At 42.6% G+C, this 26,999-nt stretch overlaps 1 protein-coding gene across 1 annotated transcript; it reads right to left on the bottom strand.

Moving 5' to 3' along the window:
• Nucleotides 1–228: 228 nt before the first annotated feature.
• On the bottom strand, nucleotides 229–26,574 carry LOC146516865 (uncharacterized). Its single transcript, XM_085162322.1, has 2 exons — nucleotides 3,306–26,574; nucleotides 229–2,352 (listed from the first exon to the last, which is right to left on the bottom strand). The coding sequence occupies exon 1, from the start codon at nucleotides 26,327–26,329 to the stop codon at nucleotides 24,320–24,322; it is 2,010 nt and encodes a 669-aa protein (XP_085018448.1). The 5' UTR covers nucleotides 26,330–26,574; the 3' UTR covers nucleotides 229–2,352; nucleotides 3,306–24,319.
• Nucleotides 26,575–26,999: the final 425 nt, after the last annotated feature.

Here is a 26,999-nt window from a genome sequence, read left to right as displayed (position 1 = left end):
CACCTTTGATAAAGTCCGGAAAGTGTCAGCTTCCTTTTTATAGATACAAAAATATGTAAATGTACTGATCTGAATTATAATATTTCTGACTGTCAAAATTTCCCAGATTCAAATTGAAGTGAATCGAATCGAATCGAATTAAATCGAATCGTGGATCGAATCGATTCAGGAACTTGTGAATCGGAATTGAATCGATTCTAGAAATCAGTGACGATACCCAGCCCTACTTCCAAATGTGGAGTTCAGTGGGTGACGCCACAGTTAATTTTGTGATTTTCAAGTAAATGCAACAAACGTGCGACTAGTGTGAGGCTGAATTTCACATAGTAACAATTTTGGTATTCACCTTTAAAAAAAAGAGCTTTAGTGTTAAGACTCTGGTTGCAACAACAGGGCACGGTTCAGGTTACATAGGATAATTTGTAATAAGTCGTTACAGAGCTGCTAAGAGACAAACAGGTGTCTTTGTAGCTTTCAGTGAACATGAAGGTTTGTGAGGCTGCAGCAATCATTACATGGTAATCAGAGACTCTAAAATGTAATGAGGCGGTGGACACATCCTCTTCATCCCCACCTTGTCTAATGGTGTTCACTCACTCCTTTCTGCACCCTTATTTCTCTGAGTCGCCGTCCATGTTATTGCCTCTGAACAATCTTACACTTTTTGGAAGCCGGCTGCAATACACTGATGTGATGATTTGTTTCTTACGCAGATATTGAAAATAGCCGGTACTGCCTCAAATCACCACAGTGGGGAGGCCTGAGTTTTCCTTGTGAATAACATTTCACCACACATGCACAGTCTTAGACAGACATGTCTCTTGTTTTTGGCCCATGCACATGAGCTTACTCTTCTTCTCTATAAGCCATTACTATCATCCATCCATTACTACGCTCCTTCCTTCACCTCCCCCTTTTCTCTCCATCTGCAATGCAGCAGCTATTCATGGACAATAATGATCTGTGGGAGTGGGCCCTGTGGGAGCCATCCCATGCAGACACACTCGGGGTACCCGGCGGACCAGCCAGGCAGAACCTTCTTCCCTTCCCGCAGTAACCCCGGGACGACGACAGGATGTGCCAGAACCAGAGAGCCGGAACACCTTATGTTCTGGATGGAGTCCCACCAACAGGAGGGGAGGGATGCTTTAGAGTCCCACTCTAGCAAAAATCAATAAGTCAAACGGCTGAGGTCAGTTTGTGAATTACACAGATGGGAGATGTGTTACTCATAGATTGGCCCTGCAGAGCAACAGCCAGTCGGAGAGATTCATTTTTTCCATAAATAAATGACTGAGAGGAGCAGTTTAATACGGCCGATTTAACTTTCACCGCTTTTGTTTGCCAGGTTCTGAGAAACAGGGCTTTTCTTCAGCTTCAGGATGTGCTGATGACGAAGTGCAGGACCACCCTGCTGCTTTATCCGATCAATACTACAAAGTCAATACAAACGCACACAGGCACATAGAACACACACACATAAACCAAGGCTTTGAGGAAGCATGAAACCAGCAGCAGCATCATTATTAAAGCAAAGAAATAACAAAAAGTCATGGAAGCAAGAACGATTTCACAGTGACACATCATACTCCTTTAGAAGGAAACACTATCTTTAACTTGTTAGAGACACTACACTTATTTATACATGCACTCGCCAGCCACTTTATTAGTTACACCTGTTTAACGGATTACAATGCAAATATCTAATCAGCCAATCACATGGCAGCAACTCAGTGCATTTAGGCATGTGGACAGGGTCAAGAACACCTGCTGAAGTTCAAACTGAGCATCAGAATTGGGAGGAAAGGTGTTTTAAGGGACTTTTAACATGGTAGATGTGCTTCTCTGAGCATTTCTGAAACTGCTGATTTACTGTGATGATCCCACACAACCGTCTCCCCAGTGGAAAAGAGAAAGTAACCAGTGAGCAGCAATTCTCTGGGAGAAAATGCCTTGTTAATGCCAGAGATCTGAAAAGAATGGCCAGCTTCCTTTGAGGTGATAGGAAGGCAACAATAACTCAAATTACCTCTGGTTACAGCCAAAGCATGCAGAAGAGCATTTGTGAATGCACAACATGTTGAACCATGAAGCAGGTGGATTACAGCAGCAGAAGACAACGCCAGGAGGCCACTCCTGTCAGCTAAGAATAGGAAACTTAGGTTAAAATGCAGATGGGATCAACAAAATTGGGCAATAGAAAATTGGAAAAATGTTGCTTTGTCTGAAGGGCCTTGACATTTGGATAGGTTCAGGTGCTTTGTGGCTTAGACTGCTACTGGATGTGTAATGGTGTGGGGGGTATTTTCTTGATACACTTTTCAATGCTAACTGAGCATTGTGTAAACACCACTGCCTATCTGACAGTGTTGGGGAGTAACGGAATACATGTACCGCCGTTACGTATTTAAAATACAAAATATGAGTAACTGTATTCCGTTACAGTTACCGTTTAAAAAGGTGGTATTTAGAATACAGTTACTTTGTTGAAATAAATGGATTACACGGCGGTACTTCCCTGTTTCATATTGTCGCGGGTCAGGCCTGTTTGACAGCTACGTTCTGTTGTTCCAGGCGGCAGTGTTACGGTTGCCATGGTTACAGGGTGACACGTGATGCGTGTTTCCTGGGTGAGAGAGCGCCTGTTGTTGTTGTTGTTGTTGTGCTAAGCTAATAGGCAGAATGCTACAGGTATAGCTCTAAAGAATGTAGCATCATAGGCAGTGTAGTCCGTGCTGCAGGGAGAATGGACTGCCATACACGTTATGTGTCTGTGAGCGAGGGAGGGAGAAAAAGGAAAAGTACGAGCTGTCATCGAGCAAAAACGGGAGCTGGAAGCATGTAAATATAATAATAACCACTGCAGCCAAGAAGAGAGCCTGACGAGCCCAGCTGTAAGTACGTTATTAAGACTCGACTGTACACCGTGTTCGTGTTTTCCTCCAAAAACAATAAGTTCTGTTGGAGCAGCCTTTCAACGCCTCTCTCTGTCTGTCGCTAGCAAAGTTGACCCAGACAACAAAGTAAAGCTAGTTTTCGGTTACGAGCCCGACACAGAACCCACCGTATTAGCCAGAGGTCCCTTTACTACGGTTCGGAGCCGCGGACCTTCAGTAACAGTAATAAATCACAGCAATAGTACATTCATGTAGTTGTAAACAGCATGATAATATATTAAGTAATCCTCAGTATTCAGAATACGTTACTCTCATTGAGTAACGTAACGGAATACGTTACAGAATACATTTTGGGACATGTATTCTGTATTCTGTAATGGAATACATTTTAAAAGTAACCTTCCCAACACTGCTATCTGAGGATACTTGTTGAACCCGTTGAACCGTCCCTTCATGTGCCCATTGTCTGATAGCCCCATGTCACTAAGCTTAAATCATCTGAAACTGGTTGTTTGAACATAGCAATTAATTCACACTGCTCAAATGGCCTCCACAATCCAAAAAGCACCTCTACGATGTGTTAGAATGAAAAATTCACAACAAATGTGCAGCATGTGTGATGCCATCATGTTAATATGGACCAAAATCTCTGAGGAATGTTTGCAGCATCTTGTTGAATGTATACCTCAAAGAATGAAAGCAGTTTTGAAGAAAAAAGGGAGTCCAACTTAGTATAAAAACACATATATTACATGTGTGAAAGAGCTAAACAACCTTAATTTAAATCTATCGGTGGTAATCCGCTTTCTGAAGACCATTCTCCAGGCTGAGAAACCACAAGGCATACCACATATAAAGGCAGGTGCAGTGAAGGGCTGCAAAGATGTATAATACAATAATAGTTCCTTTGATTTCATGTGACTTTCCAATTACCACTGAGTCTGTGCAATTTCCCCACAGTGAGAGAAATGTATCACATAACATCTATGTATGCATGAGCACAAATCCTGAGATTTCTAGTACAAATCTGTCATTTAACTGGTGGAGTTGTAAATGGTTTCGCCTCCTTGTAATTGTGTGAATGCTAAAATAAAATGTATCAGGGGTATTTTTTTTTTAAATTAAAGCCCACTTATTCTGTTAAAAAAGGGCCTTTAAGCAGCACTGCATTAAAAACAGTTACACTTCTGTTTTTAATGCACCTCGTTGGTTCATGAACACTTCCAAAAAACATTTTTCATTCCACCATCCACAGATTCAAGATCAAAGTATACAAAGAGGAAAGAAAAATATGAACAAGATCCAGAAATGCCTTTTCTCCCCCTAAAATCACTTAAAATGGACTAAGAAGAAATGGAAAACTGTCCTTTGGTCTGAATGAACTAAACTTGCAATACTCTGAGGAAATGATGAGCATAGGGGGAACATCTGGCTTGTTTTACCACACAGTTCAAAAGCCAGCATCTGTGATACAATTAGGTTGCATTAATGCACGTGTCTTAAGAAACCTTCATATCTGAAGTCAACTTTAATACTAAATGATACACACGTGCATATGGTGCAGTCTAGCAGTTGTCCTACTTTTCAGACCCGTCACCTCCTGGTGATGTACGGCGCATTAGGAAATGAAAAAGGCTTTGCCATTCAAACAAGAATGGCAAAGCCTTTTACGCTAAAAACTACACTAACTGGTCTCCTCACTTCCCAATAAGCTACAGATTATCTTAAGAAAAGATGAGGTGAAACAACACAGGAGTCGGTATAAAATGTCTTTGAAATGTCTTGGTGGCATTAAATTCGAAATGACCACACATGTTAGAAACAAACAAAAATAAGAACAGTTGCAACATATATTTGATATTTGATACAGCATCCTAGAATTACTTTCAATTAAATGAGTTTCAATGATTACATTCGACTGTACACATACAGTCTGTGTTTGACTTACTGTTTTTTGTTGTTAAAATGGCAGCTAAGTTAATAATTTACATACCCATCTTGCACATTGATTTACTCTCGTAACTCCTAACTGAACATAAATTCTGCATCAGCATCAATTTGGCTGTGTTCCCTCTTGCGAGTGGATTCCTCCCAGGCATGAGTGGTTATATATTTACATCAGCTTGTGTTCTGGGAACCGAGAATAGATTTCACATTTCATTTATGTGCTGTTGAGTTTAAGAGACCCTGTATTAAAGGGTTATCTGGATAACTTTATAATCCTGCCTTCTCTCTCCCACTGAGCCCTCCTCACAACTATAAAAAAAAAACCCCAACAACTAAGGAGTCAGAGAGCAAACCAATGCATTTCTGTGCTACTCACGGTGGAAATGCACTCCTGTTACTGGGGGAGGCTGGGAATGGGGCTCAGAGGGGGAATGAAACAGAGGAATGGCGGGTCATTCGGCTCTGGTCTCCTTCAGTTGGATCTAATCATTGGTCACTTGGCAGAAGCCTCCTTGAGCGGCCTACTGTTATTGGTCTCCTGGCTGTGGTAGTCCAAGGCTATCACTCACAACTCTCTAGCGCAACTTTATAGCTCTACAACAACATACACAAACACCCACACCCAAGAAAATGACACCGTGAAAGTCCCTTCACACACACTCCTCCCTTGATAAGCTTCCTGTTTATGTGCATTCACGCATGCATGCATACTGTCATGGTACCGGGTCTGGCGTTCAAAACAGTGTTAATGTTTTAATTATTAATATTCTGTAATTTAGTGGTCCGCGTCTCAGTCTGTATCTCATGTTTCCCGTTTTATTTTGATAGTGCCTCGGCTGGTGTTAGAGTGTTCAGTTTTGCTTCCTCTCGGTCTTGTGTGTGTGTGATTAGTCCCAGATGTGCTTCCCTCCTGGTCCTCATTCCCTCATTACCCTCCTGTGTATTTAGTCCTCAGTCTTCCACTGTCTGTTGCTGGGTTGTCTGTTTACCTCTCATGTTTCCTAAGTCCCAGGTTTTATTGTGTTTCTAAGCACCTCACGGCTTTATGTTTAGCGTTCCCCAGTTTAGGCTTTTGTTAGTTTATCACAGTCTCCCATCGCCTTTTGTTTGTAGTGTTTTGTGGAGCCCAAAATAAAGGCTCTATTTTTGTTAATATCCACCTCCATCTGCATTTGGGTCCACGTTCTCTTCACTCCACGTCGTCCGCCACTGCAGACGTGACACATGCACTAACATACAGCTGGTAAATACAAATTGTAGCACACCATCTGATTCGTGCACATGTACTTCATAAATATTCAGCTACGCACTCTCAAAGTCACATAAATACAAACACAGAGTCAAATAAAAATAGGTAGCAGCATCGAGGGAAAGCTGTCGTAAAAGATTTTATAGGGCCAGAAAGTGAAACATTATCTGTCTGGCCTTGCTGTGATGATCAGCTCATCTCTCATGACTGATGTTCATCCTCCAAAGGGCCTCTTCCAATCTCTGTCTTTATTTATTCCCTCTTCCTCTTTCCACTTCTTCTTTTCTTCCCTACGATTGGCTCCGTTTCGAAAAATCTCTACTTGCCCCCTTTGTTTTCCTTCCCACCCACACTCTCTGCTTTTCTCCACAATCTCCTTCCCAACCTTTTCAGCTTGAGGAAATTGAGGTTGTTGCATCCCAGCTATTGTACTTCGCCCGTGTCCCTCTCTCTGTGTGTAATGGCGGGACTCTGGTGCTGATTCCCTGAGGTGTGAACCTCCAGGGATGTCACTACAAAAGCTATTGTTCCATATAGGCATACACCCATCAAGACTTGTTTTCAAAATACGCGAAGCATAAAGCTCTGAAGATGAGCTATACGCCACCTATAGATTCAGCATGCATACACATGACAACCAAACAGTGTACTTTCATTCAAGTCACGACCACTGCATCATACACAGGCATTAACACTGCCAGCTTTGGTCTGTTGTGTTGCTTGGTACTGTAGCTGCAGGCGAGTCCGTCCTTGAGACTCAAAGCAAGCTCAGACCGGCCAAGCAAATAATTACCTCTCCACATTGTCACACCAGCAGCACCCGCCCATCACATGAATGAGGCAGGGAGTGTGTGTGTGTGTGTGAGAGAGAGACACACAGAGAGAGAGGAAGATTGCAATTAAATTCATCTGGAGGCACAGCATTTAATATAATTGAACAGAAAATAATTTCACACCGACTAAAGGATTTACAAGGCAGAAGGATTTTGAAATGTGAGTGTGTGTGTGTGTACTCTAAGTCTGTTAATTCAACTCAAAAACTGTAATTCAAAGGTTGAGTAGCATCTTACTGTACATTATCCATCCATTTCATCTTCCTAACTGCTTATCCAGTTCAAGGACAGCCTATCCTATCCATCACTGTGTACAGCCCGGGCAGGTCGCCAATCTATCTCATGCCTAACACAGAGAGACAGACAGCCACTCACAACTAGCATCAACCTGTTAACCTAACATGCATGTCTTTGGACTGTGGGATTAAGCCAGAGCACCCAGGGAACATTCAAACTCCACACAGATGGGCCCCATAAGAACGCTGGAATTTTCTGGCATGATTTCGCACCTTTTATGCCTAGTTTCCTCATGACTCTGGGTTTTCCCTCACATGGGGAAAGTCAGAAATGCTGATCACATGGTGTTAGTTGAAAACTCCAGTTTTATAGAGAGCGACCTTTGCAAACACTGATGCAAACACCAATGATTGCTTCCTGAGTGGAACAGTCATGTGATATTGTTTTTGTTGTAAATGTGGCATTTTTTGACAGAAGTTTACAGGAAGTTTGACACATGACCTCTTTCATCATGGGGGTTTTTAATGGACAAAAAACAGATTGACCACTGAATTTATGGGATGTTTCTGAGAATAACCCCCAACATTTCAAAACAACCTCTAATTTTGTTGCTCAGCTCGTTATTTTGAGATCTGAAAGTGACAATTCAATTCTCAATTTAAAGTAAAAGCTTTGCCTTTTGAAACTTGTTGGTTTCAGGGTAAGTCACAGTTTTTACTTTGAATGCAAACATTCTCTGTTTCTGGTTTGAGTTGCGCTTTCCCGGTCAGCGGGCGTTTTCAGGCAAGCCGGTCTGTTCCGCTCAGAAAACTGGTGACCATGACAACCTGCTAGTGGGTCAATGGGAGTACAGCTTTTTCCATACTGAACAGAGATTGGCAACTGGTCTCTAGTCCTGTGCGACTGAGGCCTTATGGAAAGTATTGCAAGTTTACTTTCAGAGCCCCATAATTTATTTCTCAGCCTGTGCTGACTCAAGTGAAATCACTGCAAGTAATTTATTTGGCTTTCATGCAGCTCCCTCCTAAGCATCAACAGTCTTCGTCCAACTTTTTAGCAGAAGCAATAACTCTTACATCTGTAAACAGACATCATCGTGCAAAATTGATGGAGTTGCCCTTTAAAGTTTTAGTTAATGGGATGGGGAATACATTCTGCCATAGAGAGCCCTCACAAGCATGGAAGCACAACGCATATGTGTGTATCTAATTTGAATAAAACGCAGACCACCTTCAGCTGGTAATTTCCCTCTTATCCCCTATCACATCAGTCAATAACACAACTGCACAGATCAAGGATACTTTTCTCTGTGCATGTGTGTTGCTCTCTATCTGGATTCAGGATGTGTGTGTCGGAGCTCCAGATGGACTTTGTTGTCCCAGTTTCCCGACACATAACTAACAGGAAGGATGAAAGAATGAAGGAAACTCACCATCAGATTCATATGCCTCGCTTTGCTGCTCCTTCCTTCACGACTTTCTCTTTTTTGATTTTCCCCCCCTATCACATTACTGTTATCGGAGAGAATACATGCAACAAAATTCATGAGCAGTGTTGCTTCAGTTCACGGTTGATTTCTTTTAATGCCTCCTTTTCATTTCTATTCCTCTTTTTTTTAATCTCTCCCTGTAATATCCTCCCTTGTCCATTTACTGATACCCTCCTTCACTTCTTTCCCATCCATTAGGCTTGTTCTCTAATTTCTTTGCCAGCCTCCACCTTCAAGAGACAGAATAATGGTTTGAGGAGGCCAGTATTAATTATGTGTGTCTCATGTGTGACTAATACAAGTTTCTGAGTGCAGATACAGTAGATTGTAATGAGTGGGAGTAAAAGAAAGACAGGCAGCAAGAAAATGAGCAAATGCCTGTGTGATCTGAGACATGGAAACTCAGCAGGCATGGATCAAAACACCCAAAAGGCCCACAATTACATCTATGCCTTGCGCTGACAGAGGGACACACAGACACACACGTACACACACATACACACTCTTTCTGATCTTGTATCGGAGCAGAACCTTACATCCTGCTCCCTCTGCACTGAGCGAGACTTTGACACACTTTTACTGACATCCTTTATTAACACAGTGTAGAGAGGAAAAAGATTGTGTGTGTGTGTGTGTGTGTGTGTGTGTGTGTGTGTGTATTCTCTACCTCCCAGATCTGGTAGGAAAATACAGTGTGCATCCATTCAACTACACACACACACACACACACACACACACACACACACACACACACACACAAGACTGCCCAAGTGTGAACCAAACTGTCCAATTACTTTGATCCATGCCTGTTGCTGTGGGAAGAGAAAATAGTTTCTTCCCTTTTGCCTTAAAGCATATTACCTAGGTATACACATGCACTCACCGCACACACACACTCCTACGCACATTTATACACAAACAGAACATAATGGCTTTGGTCTGGCTTGCCAGATCTGGTTCCCCTAATTGCCTGAGAGGATGGAGAGCAGAAAATCAGGGAGGGAAATGCAAACTGCAAAATTTAACCACATTTGTTGAGTGGTGCATCTGTTTAACAACTCCAGAGGAGCAGCAGCAGCAGGAGGAGGATGGAACCAGCTGTGGCTGAAAAACAATGGCTCCTGGCTCTCATTCAATCGAATCAAAATCCTTGTTATATCAAACCAAACACACAAGCATGTATTTTGTGAGCAGAGGCAGTCACTCATGTGTCAAGGCCCTGTGTGTTCCTGAAGTTAAACTTTGCTGCTGCAGGACAAACAGAAGTTTATGAGCCCCTATGAGATTATACCATCCCCCAATAAACCCCACTGTGCCCTACACCAGTCAAAAATGCAGTGAGTGTAAACTGTGTCCTTCAAACAATATTTTCACAGTCTTTCAGTAATGTACAAGTTATCGAGTACCTCACAGCAGAATTACACAAAAACTGGGCTGGAAATCAGTGGCAGCAGGTCTTTTTTGGTTCAAATAGTCAGTATGTGTGGAGGAGGTCAGGAGAGGGGCACACCAGTGAGTGTCTACAGTCATTTGTAAAAAACGCTGGAGGCTCTGTCATAGTTTGTAGCTACATATCAGCCAGTGGTGTTGGGAATACTGTTGAAATTTTTGACAAGCAGCTGATTGACAATAACTTCATTTTTTCAGCATGAGAGGGATCCCAAACACCCTGGCAATTCAGTTTAAACATTCCTGGTCTCCCCAGAGCCCGGACCTGAAACCACGTGGGATCATCTTGACAGAGACAAGAACAAAAAACATCAAAAGAAGCGCTTTGAATGTCCTTCAAGAAGTCTGGAGAACTATTCCCGAAGACTACTTAAAGAAATCACAAGAAAGAGAGTTCAATCAATCAATCGATCCATCAATCCTTTATTGGTACACATTGCGTGTTATGTGTAGTTTCACATACACGTTACATGTTACACGTACAGTTGCCTGCAGTGAAAATTGGACCCCTTCCGACCATACGTACATAGCACAAACATCACATTGGGAAGACAGGCCAGAGAGAGGTAGAATGGTAAGAAAAACAATGAAAATTTGAAATTTGAAAGGTGAAATGTGCAACTCTGCACATGTTTATTTAAATAAATCCCATTTTCCTAACAAAATATAAAGAATGAAGGGCAGCTCAAGTCTTTTGCACAATACAGTAACCAGTAAGAATCTGTTATTGTTTACGAAAAGACTGCAGTGTACTGTGGCATAAAACAATCAACTTAACTGCTGAGCTTTACCCAGTGATTTTTAATTTATTAACTGGTTAAAAAATGAATGGATGGATGGAAGCTACTATGCAGCTGCCTATTGTTGATATCCATAGACATGGAAACACATTCACACTGATTTAGAGTCACTGATGGAAATGATGTAATGAGATAGCTAAAATGCGGCAAATGTTTGCTATAAAACCAAAACAATGAGCTAAAAGAAGTTAAAATGCTCCCCAGGGCGTAGAGCAGAGTCATGGTGTCACAGTTTGCCGAGGCAAACTGCGTGGAGTGTGAAGAGTGGACCCAGGTGCAGACATTCTAAAACTCAAACTTAACTGATGATGAGCTGTTTATTAAGGCAGACAGAACAGTACAAAATAAAAGGGCAAAAACTATGCAAACTAAGCAATAACCTAAACTGGGTAAACTAGAAAGGAAGCACGAACTATGAAAAACCCTGGCAAACAGAAAAACAAACAAAACTCTAAACATGGTGGCGATGATGAGCATATATATATATGAAAACCTGAACGCAGGATTTGGCATGGGAACAACACAGACGATCCGACAAAGACTATGAGAACGCACAAACTAAATACACACAGGAGGCTAATGAGAGAAGTGGGAACACATGGGGGACAGCTGACACACATGAACATAACGATATCACAGTGGAAGAGTAAAACTAAACACGATGAACACCAGACCTCTTCAAAATAAAACAGGAAACATAAGACGCAAACATGACAACCTGAACTAGACAACGGAAGACACACAGACATGAAACACATGAAGGGCAAGGGAGACTTAACATGGGTGGAAGACACAAGGGGAATCTAATAACAAAGAACTATAACAACCTAGGCATGATAAAAAATGAACTTAGAAAACCTGAAGGGCTAAAACTCAAAATGCTGGGTCAAAAGACCCAGGATCGTGACACATGGGATCATTTTCCAAACTTTTACATCACACCTAATAAATATGATATAATATAATATACTGTTGGTAGGAAGTAATTGGTTAGAGCACCTTTATTCAGGAATGGGGAGAAGAGAAGGTGAAAAGTTTAAGACAGCAGCCATTAGCACAGAAAAAGATGGCACAATTAAATTTTATGGATCAGCACTGTACAGTTATGCTAAGTAGGTGTTGCCTGATAGATTCAGAAGGACTCAGCAGATAAAGAAAGTACGCTAATAATCGCCCCACTGCTTCTCTGGAGTCAGAACCTTTCAGTGCATGAATCTCATATTGACATAAATTACTAGTTTGCTGGCAAAATAACACAAGTGATGCCTAATCCTCCTGTGTGTGTGTGTGTGTGTGTGTGTATACAGGTATGTGTCAGGCTGTTTGCTGCTCTTAAAAGTGCTTAGGCATGAAGTTTGCAGCTGCACACAACAGGAGATAATACACATCCTGAATAATTGATAGAAATGAAAACAGCTCTATTTTTTCTTGATGCACTCTTTCTCTGTCTCTAACCATCTCTCATCTTATCTTGCTTCCTTTCTTTCTGCCCTCTCCACCCATTTGGCAGTTTAACAGCTCTTTAATGACAACAACACTTAAGTGGTCCCTCTTTGATAGTTTTGTAAAACACACGCACACACAAACACACAGATTCACCAGCAAATAGCCTCTATTCTGAGGTACGAGGAAGGGGCGTATTTGCTCTCATGCAGTCAGACATCAGTGCAGGTGAGGTGGCAGGTGCGGAGGATTGGAAAGCGCTTGCTGTGCAATCCATCAAAACTGTCCCTTTGTCACTCTTTCCTCTTCCTCTCTAATGCTCCATAGCTCTCTTTTTAAAAAATTTCCCTGCTGACATCCCCCCCCCCCCCCCCCCCCCCCATTTCTGTTCATCACATTTGTGTCGGTGTTATTTTGCCTTTCTTTTGCTCCTGCATGCTGTGGTCCCTTTTGTTACCTGTTCACTCGCTTCCTAAATGAGCACAGAAAGGAAATCAGAAAGCACCGGGGAGAGAGGAAAGGGAAGACAGGGTGCATTTACAGCCAAATAAAGAGCAGGCCTTAATAATTTACTGCCCTCCGCAGCCACTAGCCAATCACAAGCCATTGCAAGGATAGAAATGAGAGAGAAAGGGAGAGAACGAGTGAGAACAAGTGAGAGTGCGATGAGGAAATCAGACAAGCAGGGGCTGCTACGTATTAAACATCCCTCCATGCTGTGATGAATTATTTGAGGTGACGTATGCTCTGAAAGCTTTGAAACGGTCACCATTGAAAAATGTCATGAAAACTGAGACGGCAGTCCAGTTTTTTTTTTTTTTTAAAAAAGACATCTTCAAGGATAAAATGCAAGCTCTTCGAACAAAATGATCCACACATGCATTCAAAAAAGTAAAAAAGTAGAGCTAAATATTGTGTGACTGACAGCAAACAAATATTTCCACTGACCCACTGTAAGATTTCAAATCCGTTATAAAGTTCATCAAAGCTTTTTGATTTTGAATTTAAATCCTACTCCTGCACAGATCTTTTAGCCTCTCTGCATTTTGCGCATATACTTCATATAATTTTATTATAAGGATTTAACTCTGCAGGAGCTGCATACAGTAGGTTGGGAGGTGGTCTCAGATTACCGCTCTTACTATAATGGATACAAGCTTCAGTGTAAACCTTAACCTAACTACAATTTTACTCAGGAGAAGACAGAAATCAATTTGTGGCTGCAAAGAAAATAATTAAGGACATCTGTTCCCCCCAAATGAGACAAACAATCCTCACGCAGTGTTGACAAACATGCACACACCTCCTCACGTGAACACTTACAGGGCTGCTACTGTACGCTTTCTGCTCATGATGTGAAAGAAATAGACAGATAGTGCCTTAGAAACATTTTTAGCTGTTGGATTAGGCAGTGCTCTATTCAGCAAGTGCTCGACTTGGTCAGTGTGAGGAAGGTCACCTTCCCCCCCTCACCAATCATTGATCCATAAACCTGTGAGACAGCAGAGATACCAACAGGAGAGAAAGAGAGAAACAGACAAAAGGTGAAATGGAAGAAATAAAAGGTAATCGGTGAGTACTGTATCTCACATCGGTTGCTGATGAAGTCTTGGTGGCTTCGGTAATTGAATGTTAGCCTAATCTAAAGCCAATCAGTCTAATAGTGCTCAATCAGCCAGTCGACACCTGATCAATTTTGGATCCAATTCTCACTTAGTGAGCGGTGTTTGAAAGTGATGCATGTGTGTTTTGCTTTTTCTGTTCTTAAAGAAAAGAAATAAAGAAAAAGAAAGAGAGAGTGAGAGAAGAAGAAGAAGAAGAAGAAGCAAGCACGATGCACTTATACTGCTGTCAGAATTATTACACCTGTATCAACAGTGTGGTGCAGATTTTTATTCAAGCACATAAATGCAGTTTTTTAAGCAAAATGGGTCATGGCATGCATCCAGCCATCCATACGGCACCTTGTCTTTTTTTTTTTTTTTTTTGACCAGTGTTGTGCAAGAGAAAACAAACTCCTGCAGAACAATGTTTGTCTCAGGTATGCTGCTGGACTAAAACTAAGCACTGATATGTGCTGAACAAGCTAGTTAACTGCACTGGTGCATCTTCTTCAGCCAGCTCCATATAGCGGCTCATCTTGCAAACACTGTTGTGGCCACTTGTGTGAAGATGTGGGTAGAGTAAGAGTGAAGAAATATAAAATGAAATTATATTTGTGAAATTTAAGTAGGCTTGAGTTGTTACTCTACAGCAGAGGTGGTGCAGGCAAAGAGTCAGAATAGTACAAAATGATGAGAACTGGATTGTTTTTATGTGTCTGTACACGGGTTAATTATTCTATTATAAGCCCTTATAACTGTGGGTGGTATAATCTGCATTTCAGCAGCCAAACTGCAGCATGAAAGCAGACTTAGAATAAGAATGAGTGGGTAGTGAAGAAGGTGAGAGGAGCATCAGGCAGGGGCTCTTGTTGGATAGTGTGACTAAGCATTAATCAGTGGTAGGTGGGATAATTACAGGAGGGATGGGGATGCGTTTAGAGCACGTTGACACCGCAGTTTATCACAGGATAACTGGTCCTCAGTACTTTATATTTCAGCACCAGGGAGCTTTTTGTATGCATCTGGTAAATTGATGGGTGAATGAATCAGACTGAATGAACTGATGTGATGGTGGAAGAGCATTTAGGGCGTGCGTGTGTCAGAAGAGAGTCTGGAGATGGGCGATAACAAATGTTAATCAAATCAAAATGGCGGGAATGTTCTCACTGACGTATGATTATAATTTTCTGTGCGGAGAGTGATTACGATTAACAACACACAATTAACCTGCATTCACTGATTGCTGGGAACCGTGTTTTTTGTGAAGGACAAAAATCATGTGGCAGAAATGTGAGCTCTACCAGCCAGTATCCATAAACATCCGCCTGCTGCTTCTCAGTCACGAATAGAAGAAAATGAGATTTACACTGCTCATGTTTGTCTGAAGTTTAAATGAATGAAGTTTTGTTTTATTTTCACTGTACAAGCTGTATTGTAGGAATAATACACTGCAGAAAATGCAGACAATTGAAAAAAAAAAAAAAGTCAGAGGAGGGAGAGAGCTGTGTGCTCATCTTTTAGAGAGCTCTTCTATCAGGGTACATTTGAAGATCTCTGAAAATAGCAGGGTCATCACTGCAAAATTAACACACACACACACTTAGATCTATAAAATCCTCTACGAAAAAGATCACCAACGCACACTGTAGTCTAGACTTTTATACACTCAACACACAGTTTTGAATGTCTGGTTTTGACAGTGAAGCCAATGAAAGAATGGGTTATATTTGGTAAAAAAGGAACATTAAACAAATTTAAATTACTTAGAGTAAACCTCTGACAAGAAATCCCACCTGAGATTCATCCAATAGTTCTCACGCACTAATACCACCATGTTACTTCCCACCTTGATTCAGGTGATTTATCAGACATGGTCTGGTGCTCGTTTGAGATCTGTTTCCACAGTCAGAAAACAGTCTTTGACAAGTTGGCAATATTTGGAAATTATGTTTTTAACTTATCAAGAAGACTTACATTTTATCAGGTACACCTAGTTAACTACTCTTTAATGCAACAACTATCTAATCAATCCAGTCACATGATAGAAATTCAATGCAGTTGGCCACCTAGAGATGGTCAAGCTGACCTGCTGAACTTCAAACTGAGCATCACAATGAAAAACAAAGATTATTTAAATGACTTTGAATGTGGCATGTTTGCTGGTGACAGAGAGGCCAGTTGAGCATTTCTAAAACTGGATTTATGGTCCGAAAAATATCCGGTGAATGGCAGAGGGAAAAAGACTGCTTGTAACTGCTAGTGGGCGTCCTTAATTAACAACTTGTTACAACTAAGATAAGCAGGAAAGCATCTTTGAACACACCACATGTCAAGCCTTGAAGCAGATGACCTTCCGCAGCAGAGGAGTCTGGATATGTAATGCGACGTTCAGACGGTAGGGTCAGAATTTGATGTAAACACCATGAATGTTTGGATACATTCTGCGTTGTATCAATAGATATGGCTGCTGGTGATGTAATGGTGTGAAAGATATTTTCTTGGCACACTTTGAGCCCCTTAGTACCAACTGAGCCTTATTCAAACACCACAACATACCCGAGTATTTTTGGTGACCGTGTCCATCCCTTTATGGCCACAGTCTACCTATTTTCTGATTGCTGCTTCCAGCAGGATAAGATGTCATCTTACAAAATTCAAAGAACCTGAAGCTGGTGTTTCAGCATGACACTGAGTTCACTGTACTCAGATGGTCACCTAAGTCACAGGATTTCTAACCAATAGAGCAACATCATGGATCTGTAGAAACTTTATACATAGATTTATGGATGAAAATCTTGGATGAATCTTTCCAGCACGTTGTAGAATCTATGCCATGAAGAATTAAAGCAGTTCTGACACCTCATGCTAGGAAGGTGTACCTAATAAAATGGCTGATGGTGTACTTTTATCCCTTTATTAGAGACGTGGCAGCAGAAAAATGACACAGCTAACCTCTAACTCTGTGCCAGCAGGGCACTCTGGCAATGTCTGGCAACCCTCATGAGAAATAAAATACAAAAATGGTGATGTCACTTATTTAACTTACAAGCAAAGCACTCTTTATTTTGCAGCAATATATTGTTGTAATTTTAACTCATGCACTCTGTCTCTTGAGTGAATAAGGCTGTACAGAAAATACCTATTTGTTCATTTAAAATTGGATCAAGTGGACTTAAAATAGAGGCCTCTGAATAAAGACTGATGAATCAAATCCAGCAGTAGATTCTTCATATTTTAGAATAAAGGGCAGTGCATCTATTTTTTATCTCTGATGTGAAGTGGAAATATAGCAGATATCACTCCGGAGAGGCAGTACAGACATTGGCATCGATCACTGTCTGCTCTTACTAAATGATGTGAATATATGATGCATTTTATTGAGCCTTTATGTTAATGTATTTTATAGCGTTTGCATTGTTTTTATGATACATTTAACTGTGCATTTTTACTGCACAGCCATGCCTCTGATCCTGCTTATCTGCTCAGAACAGTAAAAGTTGATGGTATGGATTGTGACCAATAAAGCATTGTAAAGTGTTCATGTTAACACATATCAACGTAAAACAAGAGAAAGCCTTTTTTTTTTTTTTTCAGTCTCACTTCACAGCGCACAGTTATTAAAAATCCACTTTGAGTTTTCCTTTTTACCTGGCTCTTATACATCAGCCGTGCTGGTGTGCTGCGGCTGAACCGACCATTTGTTGGGGAGGCACGCTTGAAAAAAAGGTGCAATCGGAGCACATTGATTTTTCTTCATGTTAAAAAGCTTTTATTGACATGGCATTTTCTCACCAGAAAGGTTACAGCAGAGGAGAGACGAGAGGGAGGGAGGAGGTGAAACATAAAGACACGCTGCACCAGCACGGCTCAAGAGCTTCTTGTAAATTCACCCCACTTTAGCCCACTTTAGTGGGTGTGCTATCCTTTTGAAAGTGCAAATTATGGCCTCTCCCAACACATATGCATGCCCACGCACAAACACGCAAACACAAGTGCCTCTAAAAACCTTGAAATCCTGGCGGACACAGCGAAAGAGGAGGGGGGTGTACTGACTGAGTAAGGCAAGAAAAAAAGATTCAAGGTCATGAATTCGGAGAACAAATGAACATTGTAAAACTGTGATTCAGAAAGACAGGCAGGCAGACAGCTGTGGAAAGATTACAGCTCAAGGAGGACGGGACTGGAACCTTTCATCACCTTTAAAGATTCGCTCATGGTGATAATCTCTTTGTGAAACATCGTAATTTCTCAGTAAAGACTCATAAAGCCTCACAGTGTCTTCGTCTCTGGAGAGCCAGGCGACGCCTGCTGACACAGCTCTAAATCACCATGCTCTCCTCCCTCTTCTCCATCCTCCTCCTCCCTCTGCTCTGTTTTTAATAGAAAAACATGCTCGCGACTCATACCTCATTTCCCACCACTTCTCCCTTATTTCTCTCCCTTCAAATATATCTATTTATTTTACCACACCGGCGGGTTGAATACCATCAAAACAATCGGCACACCCTCATCCATTAGCTGTGTTTAAGCCTTCATGCTTTTAACAGAACATGCTTGAAATAGACAGAATACCTGCAGTAACTAAACTTTTGGTTATGTGGAAATCCATCAGCTGCACACCAAATAACTGTAAACATATTTCAGGCCACCAAGCAAAAACAGTGAATGGAAATTCACTGTAAAGCTCCTTAAAGTGTAAATATGTGTGATTCAGGCATATTAGTTCAGTTTTATCCAGTTCACCGTTTTAGTTTTTTGTTTTACCATGAGAACATTTGCAAAGAGCAGCTGTTATTTAGGAGACAGAACATCCTGTCCTCATGTCAGAATGACCCCTCACGTCTTTATCAAAATACGTGCCTGTTTATTTCTCTATTAACCATAGATGATGAAGGAACAGTCACCAAAGTTAGAATAAAAGGTCATGTCCATCAACCTAACAGATGTTGAGATCATTTTCATCCCTGGGCTCGTGTCATTTGGATGGCTAAAAAAGGTGATAGAGATGAGATAGTCTTCTTTCTCCTGAGGTGCCAGATGGTAGATGAGAGGCAAAAATGGAAACTTGACACAGTAACTATGTGTAAAGTTTGACAGAAGGGGATCCAGAGAGAGGCATTTTTCCTGTCTCATTAAAATGTTGAATTTTACCTAGCTGTATGACTGATGCAAAGTCTAACATGCAGCGTGAGCCGAGCAAGTTTAGATGAGATTAGATAATTCTCACTTTTCTTTTCCAGAGAGGAAAATGGCTTCTTTACCCATGCTCGTTTAAAAATGTCAAAAGAAAAATGATGCAGTCAGATCAGAGAACAAAGAACAGCTGTGACGATGCCGTAGTGGCATTTATCAAACTTCTGAGAGGACTTTAGTGCAGTTCGCCATGAACCTATACAATGCATACAATGCACATCTCAGAAGACAAGCATGCATCCTTAACCCTGTAAAGCCTGAAACAAAGGTGAGTTCAGAGCCTTTTTAGGGGTGCTCAGCATCCCTAAATGTAATCGTAGCACCTTTAAAAATAAAAGTAGTGACAGTAGTAGACTTCAATCACCTATCCTACTAATTATGTTGCTTTTGAAAGAAACATTGTCATGTGTATCTAATTGAACTGATGCTCAATTTATGAGGTTATGGAACCCTGATGATGGGATCGACAAAAACTACAATCAAAACTAAAATCTACAAAAGCTGAGCCAGGGACTAAAGCATGAAATAAAATAACAAAACTAAAAACAAAACTTGTTTAAAACTGGAAATGACAGAAATATATTTATGTTTTCATACGCAAATTTGAGCCGACACACCGGACTTTGATTAAAGAGCCTAAACATGCTGGTGGGTTAACCTTCATAGAAGCATAAAAAAGGATTTTGGTAATTAAAAATATTGTTAATTTAGGGCAGCTGTGGCATAAACCTAACACTGGGTGGTGGTCTGATAAATTTATTTCATAGTTTTTTGTGACCTGCCTACCAACTACGAATAAAAATTAGCAGCTGCCGTTTCATGTATTTTAACAAGTGTCAGGACCCTGCTGAGGTGTCCTTGATTCCCTGCTAAAGAAATAAGTGAAGAAAGAAAATAAAAACCTAAATTCTTCTGTAACGTATTGTCTTAACATCAGAAACATTTTTTATACACATGAGCATATCAAACAGCATATGAGCTTCAAGCTGTCCTCCTGTTGTACAGGGTGAAAGAGAATCTCTAATCACTGACAGTAATAATGCCTTTGCTTATCTAAAAACATCTGTGTGTCCATTAAAATCAGAGTCAAGTTCAGATATGATGTAGAAGATCATGTATCCTACATCAAATGCCTGTAAGATAACCACCGAGCCAGCCGAGTGGAGCCTGTTCTTAAATAACATCGCTTATACCTAAATCCCTAATCTCATCACGCTGTTATATTCCAAGTCTGAACTCTCCACATCAGATTCTCTGTTAAAGCAGAGCTCAAAGAAATAGCCCATACACTCTAGCTGTCGAGCGATTCTCACCTTTGACACTGTCAAAACATGTGACAGGGTGTACGGTTAATGTTCATATATATGTACAGCAAATCACTGAGTCTCAAAGATGTGTTTAGTGCTATAAGGGCACCCATCTTTTCACTCTCTCTCTCGCACACACACACACAGACACACTTTTCACCCTGTCAGCATTTGCACAGCCGTGTGTGTTCATCGTTACAGCCTCTGACTGCAGCGCTAAAAGTGACAGATGTGTCCTGTTAGCTATATGTGACAGACTGTGCAACAGACAGAGCACTGTGCAACAAATTACCTGTTTGATTGCACACACACATAATAGAAACAATCTGAAGATGAGCCAAAAACTCCAAAGTGCATGTTTATTATAAACAAGATTAAACGTCTAAAGTTCTGCCTGTGATCTCTGGAGGCTGCAGAGTTCATTACAACCCATTAAAAGCTCAAACTATATACTTTTCTTAGTGCCCTTGGTCTTTTCAAACTACATTATATCAGGTGAGTTGTATAAGCTGGTCTAAAGAGCAGAAAAGTGTTAACACAATGATATCTAAAGCCTCAATTATACTTTCTGGGTTTGTGGGTCAGCTGGAGTCCCAAGTGAAGTAAATTTTCGTCATCAGATGGCGAGCGCAAGTGTCCATGCAGAGGTCAGTGTGCCTGCCTGTTTATTTTTTGTGACCACACTGACTTGTCTGCGGAGGATTTACATCACAATGCACCAACTACACAACTGCCCCAGGAGGCAGACTTCAGAGAAATGACAACTCAGCCCCTGGGTCTCCACCTGTCGTATGCCTGTGTCTGCAACAGTCTTGTGTGTGTGTGTTTGTGTGTGTGTATATATATATGGCAGCACAAGAACAAGCTCTGAGTACAACATCCATAGAGGCTGGGGTCTATCACACCAGGCAAGACCCCAGGTGCAGGCTGTGTAAAGATGCCCCAGAGACAATCCAGCACATAACAGCAGGGTGCAAGATGCTAGCAGGCAAGGCATACATGGAACGCCATAACCAAGTACCGGCATAGTGTACAGGAACATCTGTGCCGAGTATAACCTGGAAGTCCCGAGGTCAAAATGGGAAATGCCCCCAAGGGTGGTGGAGAATGACCGAGCTAAGATCCTGTGGGACTTCCAGATACAGACGGACAAAATGGTGGTGGCTAACCAACTGGACATAGTGGTGGTAGACAAACAGAAGAAGACGGCCGTAGTGATGGATGTAGCGGTTCCGAATGACAGCAATATCAGGAAGAAGGAACACGAGAAGCTGGAGAAATACCAAGGGCTCAGAGAAGAGCTCGAGAGGATGTGGAGGGTGAAGGTAACGGTGGTCCCCGTGGTAATCGGAGCACTAGGTGCGGTGACTCCCAAGCTAGGTGAGTGGCTCCAGCAGATTGCGGGAATAACATCAGAGATCTCTGTCCAGAAGAGCGCAGTCCTGGGAACAGCTACTGCGCAGGACCCTCAAGCTCCCAGGCCTCTGGTAGAGGATCCGAGCTTGAAGGATAAACCGCCCGCAGGGGCGTGCTGGGTGTTTTTATATATATATATATATATATATATATATATATTAGGGGTGCAACGATACACAAAATTCACGATTCGGTTCGATACTTTGGTGTCACGGTTTGATATTTTTTCGACACAAAAAATGTTCATGCTTTTTTAATTCGTCATTTATTAAAATTATAAATATATATCTTAACTCAAACGTACAGTTTTTAAATTTGATGTTGCTGAAACAACAAAGGGATAATATAATAAATCTATCTGATTGAGAAATCACTCAACTTTGGAAAAGAGTTTATTACAGAGAAATGGCTCTTTCCAAAATAAAAGCTATACTATACGCTTCTTCTGAGCTATATTCTCAGCAGCATATTAAACATATCAGGTCCCCATAAGGAGAATCATGTGCTAACGGCTGTCTAAATGACTCCGGTAAAGTTTGTAGCATGCATGCTTGTTGTTTTTGTCCGCTTCCACTTGTCTTTGCACTAGGATGATGTCGGAGTAAATGTGCAGTCATATTCGCTGTGTTCCCACTAGTGCTGTCAGCGTTAATTTTGAAATGACATTAACGCCACAACACGGCAAATCTCCGTTAACTAGCTACCACAGATCGCACCGTGCGTGGGGCTGGACGACGTCAACATGTTAACGAGTAAACTGCGCTAACGCAGTAGTTCCCACCCATGTAATTGAGCGTTGCGTGGCACATCCAACATACTGTTATACTTTTGTCCATGACGCGCTTACCTTCAGGGTCACACTTCACATGAAGACCAAAATAGTTCCAAAGGCCACATCTGAATGAGGGTGGGGGAGGTTCAATTTGCCATGTTGCAACGAGCTTAGCTTCTGTCTTGCTAGCTTGCGCTACGCTCAGTAGATCTGCGCTCGACAGTGCAGCCTAGGCGGAGTAGTCGAACGCAGATCCACTGAGCTCTCAACACAGACAGCATCGTCAGAGGAAAAGTTGATAAAATAAATATGCGTACCGAACCGAAAGCACTGTATCGAACGTTCAATATCTATACGAGTATCGTTGCACCCATATATATATATGGCCACTAGCATCCAAACGACCAGATTAAATATGTACAGTGTAATCACAGTTTAACCATATCTTAACCATATCTAGTTTTAGTGCAAAACCAGTGAAACAGGAAGTATAAAATGTAGACTGAAAGGTGTTTGTACACCTGGCTTTCCTGTCAGGCCCTTGCTCTCCGTGGACTACCTTCATCCAGCGTTCTGCAAGTCCATCTGCTGCAGCTTCCAACTAATCAACCTAAGAGCAAAAGGTCCAATCAGCAGCCTTTATTCGACAGTTTGCAAGGTTAATACATTTCCACATTCTCCAGAGGAAGATTAAAATTTTAAAAGAGGCTAGAAAATGTAAAAATCAAAGCTAGAGTTCATTTATTAGCATGCAAAACTATTCAGTAACATAGTACGGTTCACAGCTGCATGTTTATTTAGTAGTGTTAAACTACTCATGCTTCACCCAAAGCTGATTCATCCATGTTCATCCAAACTGAATACTATTGTTGAGGAGTACGTGGTGAGGGCTAGTTCTTTTAGGTTCAGCAGCTAACAAGATGGTGTATCGGTCAGGATACAGGAAGGAGGACAACAGGCTTCCACTTTGCTGGATTGTCACCGCCAGCTGTTTAATTGCCACCTAGATGCTCAGTGTTGCTAGCAGTCTGTAGTAACAAACAAGTTGCCATGAGTATATAAATATATACAGCAAAGCTTCACTAAGATAAACACAAAGAATTAAATGAAATAAACCAACACGTCCATCTGAATATACACATAACACAACATATATGATTTGAACTATGCCAATCTTACATCTCTTGCTCCAAACACAGAAAGGACACAATAAACACAGTGAGAATGTCATACATAGCCGAAACATCCACTCTAACTGTAAACAAAGGGACTTTGGCGCCATCGTGTGGCCGAATAAAATTACTACATAATGGCGGCGGCCAGCGGCACATGCCTTTAGTCGCGAGATGAAAAATGCGGTGCTACAACGCGGTAGAATGTAACTAAAGCCGCGGCCAACATCAGAATCGGAAAATAAACATATTTAAGGAAACTTACTTCCAGTCATGAACTTAACACTCGGAGCATCACCGTGAAGGATGGCAACCAGGAACACAGCTTACGAGGTAAACAGAACTAACACGGAAAACAATCTCCCCTTCCCGAGTAGCATCGCGTTACACCTACGTCATTTCCTACGACTCCACCCCACACAATATTGCAGAACATAGACATAAATCCCAGAGCCTTTTATACAGCCGCCCCCAAAAGTGGTTACACATTTGCTCCCCAAAAAAAGGCTCCCTAATCAGTTCCAGGAGGCGACTTGCTATTCTTCTCAGTATCGCTGTCTTCCGATGGCACGGCAGGTAAAACTACCAACCGAGCAACTGGTCTGGTGTAAACACGTCCATTAACGTTCACATCAGCAGATCTGACAAGTCCATCATCACTACGATGAATCTTGATCACATGGCCTATTGGCCACAAGGCTCGAGGCAGCTGCGGATCTGCAACCATAACAACTGCCTTTTCCAGAAGTTCAGGAGGAGTTGACTGCCACTTCTGCCTCGCCTGTAAGCCAGGCAGGTATTCCTTGATGAATCTTGCCCAGAACTGATCAGCAAGAATCTGTGAATGCCTCCAACGTCGCCGACTGAGGTTCTCTGTCTCTGAGTAGACCACCTGGGGTAGTGATCCATCAGGCCGCCCCATGAGGAGACTATTGGGTGTCACAGGGTCCACATCGGCTACGTCAGTGGAAACGTAGCCTAAGGGCTTTGCGTTAAGGATCAATTCCACCTCCAGCAGAACTGTACGGAGTACCTCCTCGTGAAGAGGTTGGGAACCCACACAGGTGCGTAGAGCTGTCTTCACTGAACGGATTTCTCTCTCCCATACACCTCCGAAATGTGGGGCTGCCGGGGGGTTGAACTGGAATCTGATCATCTGACGGGCGAGCCTCCCCTGCAATGTCTCTGACATGTTGGCAAAGGCTTCTCTGAGTTCTCGTTCTCCTCCTTTGAAATTGGTCCCACAGTCAGACCATAACTCTGCCGGTGTCCCTCTTCTGGCTATGAATCGCCTCAGGGCCATTAGAAACGCATCCGCGTCTAAGCTACTTAGGAGATCCAGATGTACCGCCCTCGTCGTCATACACTTGAAAATGATTCCCCAGCGTTTCTCGTGACGTCTTCCTACCTTCACAAACATAGGCCCAAAACAGTCAACACCGGTTGAGTAAAAGGCTGGTTTGTACAGTCTAAGCCGAGCAGCAGGAAGGTCAGCCATCTTGGGAACAGAGGGTTTTGCCCTCCAACGCTGACACTCAGGACAGGTTCGCTGGTGCTTGCGAATTGCCTCTCTTCCACGCAGTATCCAGTAAGACCTCCGCAGCTCCGCGAAGACCCGTTCGGGGCCTGGATGATGCAGATCAACATCATATTTCTGGATAAGCAGACGTGTGAAAGGGTGTGAAGGATCCAGGACAATCGGATGCAATATAGGTCCGCCAAGACCTTCTAGGCGTCGCAACCGACCTCCTACTCTGATGAGGCCCGCTGAGGTATCCAGTTCAGGTGCCAGGGTAAGCAAGCGGCTTCTGGATGAGACAGGTTTCCTTTCTGAAAGCAATCTGCACTCCTCGGGAAATGACTCCTGTTGAGCCTGCCGAAGGATGGCCTGTTCAGCATTCTGATAGTCCTCGGCACAAGATGGCGCAGTCGAGAGTCCCTGACCACAAAGCTCTTTGACAGTAACATCCAAGAGCTCCTGCCAAGCCTTGCACGCCATTCCATCCTGACAGGTAGGTGTGGAGGTGATAGAGGTTCCACAGAAGACTGTCTTCCGGAGCTCAAGGTCGTCATTACTGGGCTCGGAGCTCGGGTTCTCTGGCCATGTGTCAGGACTGTTGAGCAGAAAGGGGGGTCCATTCGACCACCGATTAGGCACTTTGAGCTCGGCCAGGGCCTTCCCTCTCGTCAGGTCATCCGCTGGATTACTCTCTGAGTCTATGTAGCGCCAGGTACAGTGTTCCGTCAACTCCTGTATCTCAGCTACCCTGGCTCCTACAAAAACCTTGTAGCGGCAGGACTGTGAGCTCAACCAGGTAAGAACAGTGGTCGAATCAGACCACAGGACTGTTCTTTCAATCGCTGAGGTGAGTTCCCTTTTCAGGGTACTGGCCAGCTGCGCTGCCAGCAAAGCTCCGCAGAGCTCGAGGCGGGGAATAGAGAGAGCTCGTTTGGGGGCTACCCGGGAGCGAGCTAGGATGAAGGTGAGGTGAACTTGCCCATCCTGTTCTACAGTCCTCATATAGGACACCGCTCCATAAGCTTTCTCAGAAGCATCCCCAAAAATGTGCACCTCACGGATGGCCCCCTTTGAGTTAGCACTGGCAGGTACATAGGCACGTGGGAAGGTAAGGTGAGGTAAAAACTGAAGCTCCACCTCCCAGTCAGACCAAGCTTGCAGGAGGGTGGAGGGGAGATTCGAGTCATCCCAACCATGCTTCTTATCCCATAGCTGCCTGAGGAGGAGCTTGGCCCGAGTGGTGAAGGGTAACAGTTAGCCCAAAGGGTCGTACTGTGAGGCTAGGACTCTATAGATGTTTCTGAGGGTTGGCATCTCATAGGACACGGGCCTGTGCTTATAACCCAAGGAGTCGGTATTCCAGTCCCAGCTGAGCCCGAGCGTGGTCTCTAGCGGGTTGGATTTGTCCTCGGCTAGCCACAGATCCAGACTCTGTGATCTAGCTTCTGGAGGCAAATGGCTCAGGACACTTGGATCATTACAAGCCCACTGACGTAGCTCGAAGCCAGCTGATTTCAGCAACTCTCTTAGCCGATCCACCAGATCTCTAGCTTCTTCTGGTGAGCCAACACTCTGTAGGCAGTTGTCTACGTAGAAACACCTCTCGATGGAGAATCTCAGGCTGTCGTCAGGCTGTGTGTGCTCCATCACATGATGCTGCAGGGCAGATGTG

Source organism: Neolamprologus multifasciatus, chromosome 6 (genome assembly GCF_963576455.1).
Source record: "Neolamprologus multifasciatus chromosome 6, fNeoMul1.2, whole genome shotgun sequence".
In the NCBI taxonomy this organism is placed as follows: domain Eukaryota; kingdom Metazoa; phylum Chordata; class Actinopteri; order Cichliformes; family Cichlidae; genus Neolamprologus; species Neolamprologus multifasciatus.
The sequence above is the reverse complement of the archived record's forward strand: the minus strand, read 5'-3'. Positions and strand labels throughout refer to the sequence as shown.